Source organism: Malurus melanocephalus, unplaced genomic scaffold, assembly GCF_030028575.1.
Source record: "Malurus melanocephalus ecotype Western Australia unplaced genomic scaffold, MMel_1.1 scaffold_200, whole genome shotgun sequence".
Lineage (NCBI taxonomy): Eukaryota > Metazoa > Chordata > Aves > Passeriformes > Maluridae > Malurus > Malurus melanocephalus.
In genome coordinates this window covers 515,003-518,590 of record NW_026623432.1, presented here as the reverse complement: position 1 = coordinate 518,590, position 3,588 = coordinate 515,003, and the positions used below count along the sequence as shown (strand labels likewise).

Genomic DNA, 3,588 nt, shown 5'->3' with positions numbered 1-3,588 from the left:
AGCAGCAGCACCAAAATATGCATGTTGCCAGAAAGTAATTAAAATTGTGTTCTTTTTGGGAAAAGCCAACACAATGCATTTTATTTAAGCTGCCAAGGCAGACCACTTTATTTTATAATCCCTCACCTTTTTCTTTCTCAAGCCACAGAAAAAGAACAGTGCTTTTCAAAGGAGGGGGGGGGGGACCCCAAACACACCAACCATGGAATCTTCACTCATTGAAAACTGTCACTTGGGAAGCATTGGCAACATAGTGACAATATTGTGATTATCTTGGTTTGGGAATTATTTTAAAGAAGTTTCCACAAAAATTCTTGTTGCGTTCTTACTGTCTTCCACCCCCTTTCCCTCCTAATCACGRGTGTAATTATAATCGTGCTTTCTAGTGCCACTCTGATTACGCATCTTTCCATCTTTTTGGATCCGTGCATTTTTTTCATTACAAGCTGTACATTAAGTGATTTATCTGTTGGCCAGGCTTTTAGGAGGCTGTGATTTGGCACAGACGTGGCTGAGCCTGGCTCAGAGTTGTTGGACAAGCGATACCTGGCCATAGCGCTATTGTACAGGTGTGGGCGCGCCGAGAAGTGCTGGGAAGAACTGTGGCCAGTCGATCCCCTTCACAACAGTGGACCCTCTACAAAGCAGAGGCGGGAAAGGGGTCCCACCGCTCAGCCGGAGGCCCCTGGGGTCTTGGAAGWGTAGGTGATATATTTCGGTGCCTCCTTGCTAATCCTGGGGGATTTCAGTCGAAGGCGCCGCCCCCGCTCCGCAGCTCTCCGGGATCCGTGCCCGGTGTGGCCGCCCCCGCCCTCTCCGCGGCTCTCGGCGCTGCCCCGCGCCCCCTCACCCTCGGCTGCCGGTTCGAGCCACGGCCGGGGCCCCGCAGCACCGGGGAGCAGTTCCCCTCCCCTCTCTCCCGGCACGCCAAAAGCCACCAGGAGCGTCGCGCCCAGGTGAAAGCCTCCGACCCTCGGGAGCGTGTCCCGCCGCCCCAGGGCGCTGGCACACACCGGCTCCCCTCCGGCGCACCGCAGCGKGGCGGGGGAGAGGATGCCGTGTGTGCGTGGGGGAGTGTGCCCCCACTCTGGGTGTCCCGTTACGCCAGGTGTGGAGGCAGCGGAGGGCAGGAGCCCGTGAGCGGCGGAGGAGCTCGGCGGGGGTGGGAGGTGGCAAGGGGGACATAGATACTCACTGTGAAGGAAGCTGCGCCCATGGGTCATGTCTGTTCCTTACACAAGGGGCTTCGGTCTCCACTAATTCCATTTAGATACGGGAGGACTTCCAGTGGCGGGGAGAGGATGGAAGTAGGAAAAGAAGAAGAAGAAGAAGAAGAAGAAGAAGAAGGAAAAAAAAAAAGAAAAAAATCCCGAAGCCCACACACAGCAGAGCGGAGCAGCCCTTCCTCTCCTTCGCTCTCCCTCACCGCCTTCAAATGATCACGGCCGGCTCAATCCCATCACACCCGGGCGATCACCAGCACCGCCACGAGCGGTGCATCGCGGCGGCGGCGGGCAAGGCGGCGGCGGCGGCGGCGGYGGCCCGCGCATCCAGGTGCCGGCGGGCGGCGGCGGAGCGAGCCGAGCCCCTAGTCACCAGTTTCATACAGAACCAAAAGCAGATCGAAGCATTTCCTGCAGGACTCCGAGCCCAGCGACTTCCAGCCCTTCGGCTTCTTTTGATGCATTGAAGAAGGGATTAATGGGTCCGTCATCAGCTCCCTGTGCTTGCTCCTCTGAAGGGGTGGGGGCGGGCGGGAGGGAGCCCAAAGAGGAGGGGTGGGGTAGAGAAAGATTTACCAAATAGGGGATTTAGTCATATTTGTGTGCAATGAGAACCTTATTAGAGAAGAAATCCTTTAAAATCAAATAAATCCATTTTTGCCAAACCCTCTCCCTGCGCGTAGCATAGTATCAAGTGGTAGCAGCGGCAAGAGGCTGAAAAGACATTGCACGGTCTGAAATCCCCTCGGGAATGGATGGAGCGAGAAAGAGACGGATGAGGGTAGATAGATGCCCCCTCACTTCTCCAGTCCAGGGCGAGAAGCAGAAGAAAACCCTGGAGACTCTTCCATTCAGTGCAGGGGAAGGGGAAGGGGAAGGAGAAGGGGAGGGGAAGGGAAGGACGGGAGGGCGGTGATGGTAGGGAAGGAATTATTTCAAAACTGGGAAAGGAAGGSTAAGAGGAGAGGGATCGCTTCCCCTCTCCTGATCAGTTCACGGATCAGGCAAAACGCTCATGAGTTCCTCCTTGACCTGCACCTGCCAAAGGGAAATTGAAAAGATTTTCCCCCTCTCGAGGAGACTTCTTCCTCTACACACCCACACCCACGCACGCATAAAGACACGCACACACACATGCAAAAAAAAAAAGAAAGGGAGCAATAAAAGTTTATCTGCTAATCCTCCGGCCGCARATACAAAGATTGCCTCTTCCAATCAGCCCAGAGAGGACTGCAAAATCTCTCCCTTTCTCTCCCGCCCTTCCCCCGCGTCTAAGACTTATCTTCCTCCCCAGCTACATCCTACCACCAACACCCATCCCTTCAATGAGATTGCGGAGGGCTAGTGGTCAGGGCGGAAAGGGATGGGGGGAGAATACAGTGGARAAAACATATTAATAAGAGTATTGAGAGAACCTGGAATGGTCTCAGTGGAAAACAAAAGGGGAGGAGGAGTGGGTGAACAGAAGGGRCTATGTCCCCTCTTGGCCCCGGGAGCCGGCCCTGCAGAGCCGCGGCAGCCGGCACCTGACTCCCGCAGCGCCGCGGCCCTGGCGCTCCCGGCCCGAGCAAGGGGAGGGCGGCAAGAATCGACAAGGAACCAAGCGCACCGGTGGGGCTGCGGGGAGGGACGAGGAGAAGGGAAGATTTGTGCCACAGAAGTGCAGGGACAGCAGGATGGGATCCCCCCGGCTCCTCTGCACCGCTGTTGCAGCGCGGGAAAGCCGCCGACCCCCGCGGGGATGGGGGCAGAGACAGGGGAGCCGGGGTACCCCAGCCCCTGCCCCGGGCTCCCCACGCCGCAGCGGCATCTCGGGGGCGGGGTCGGCTCCGCTCCGCTCCTCCCTGCCCGCACCTGATGCTCACGCCGTTCGCAACAAGAAAAGTGTATCTGGAAGCGCAGCCGGGGCGGGGGGAGGAGGGGGGCGGTGCGGGGGTGCTGGGGAGGAGGCTGTATGTCAATTAAAAATGAAATACAGTCCGGGATCCTCCTTTGCGCGGGTGCGGAARAGCACGGGCGGGGGTGAGCGGAGGTCGGACGGCACCGATGGCTGTGTGCCGGCGGCCGGGCGCGGAGCSGCGGTGCGCACTCGCGGAGCCCGCTGGGACTGTGATCGGTTCTTGAGCCCCAGCCCGGGGTCTGCCGGCGGGCTGGGGGCAGTGCTGGCGTAGGCGGGAGGYCTTTTGTCTTTAGGGCACCTTTTAATAGGGCGGGTATCCTTACCGCCTTTGGGACAGCATTGAGCAGCACAGCACAGCTATTCTGGAAGGCGAATGATGAGGAAGCCTGCATATTCATATATTTATTTATTTTCCCCAGTAAATAGCCGTGTTTTAATAAAAAGCCTCAGGGTTTTTTTTTTTTC

The 3,588-nt window shown here is 57.4% G+C and overlaps 1 protein-coding gene across 1 annotated transcript in view; it reads right to left on the bottom strand.

Moving 5' to 3' along the window:
- The window catches only part of LOC130577877 (neuropilin and tolloid-like protein 1), a 33,736-nt gene extending 32,399 nt beyond the window's left edge, over positions 1 to 1,337 (bottom strand). The window contains exon 1 of the mRNA XM_057373507.1: positions 1,196 to 1,337. Within this exon, the coding sequence (XP_057229490.1) occupies positions 1,196 to 1,223 (28 nt within the window). The 5' untranslated portion in view covers positions 1,224 to 1,337. The remainder of the gene's footprint in view (positions 1 to 1,195) is intronic.
- Between the last annotated feature and the right edge of the window lie 2,251 nt (positions 1,338 to 3,588).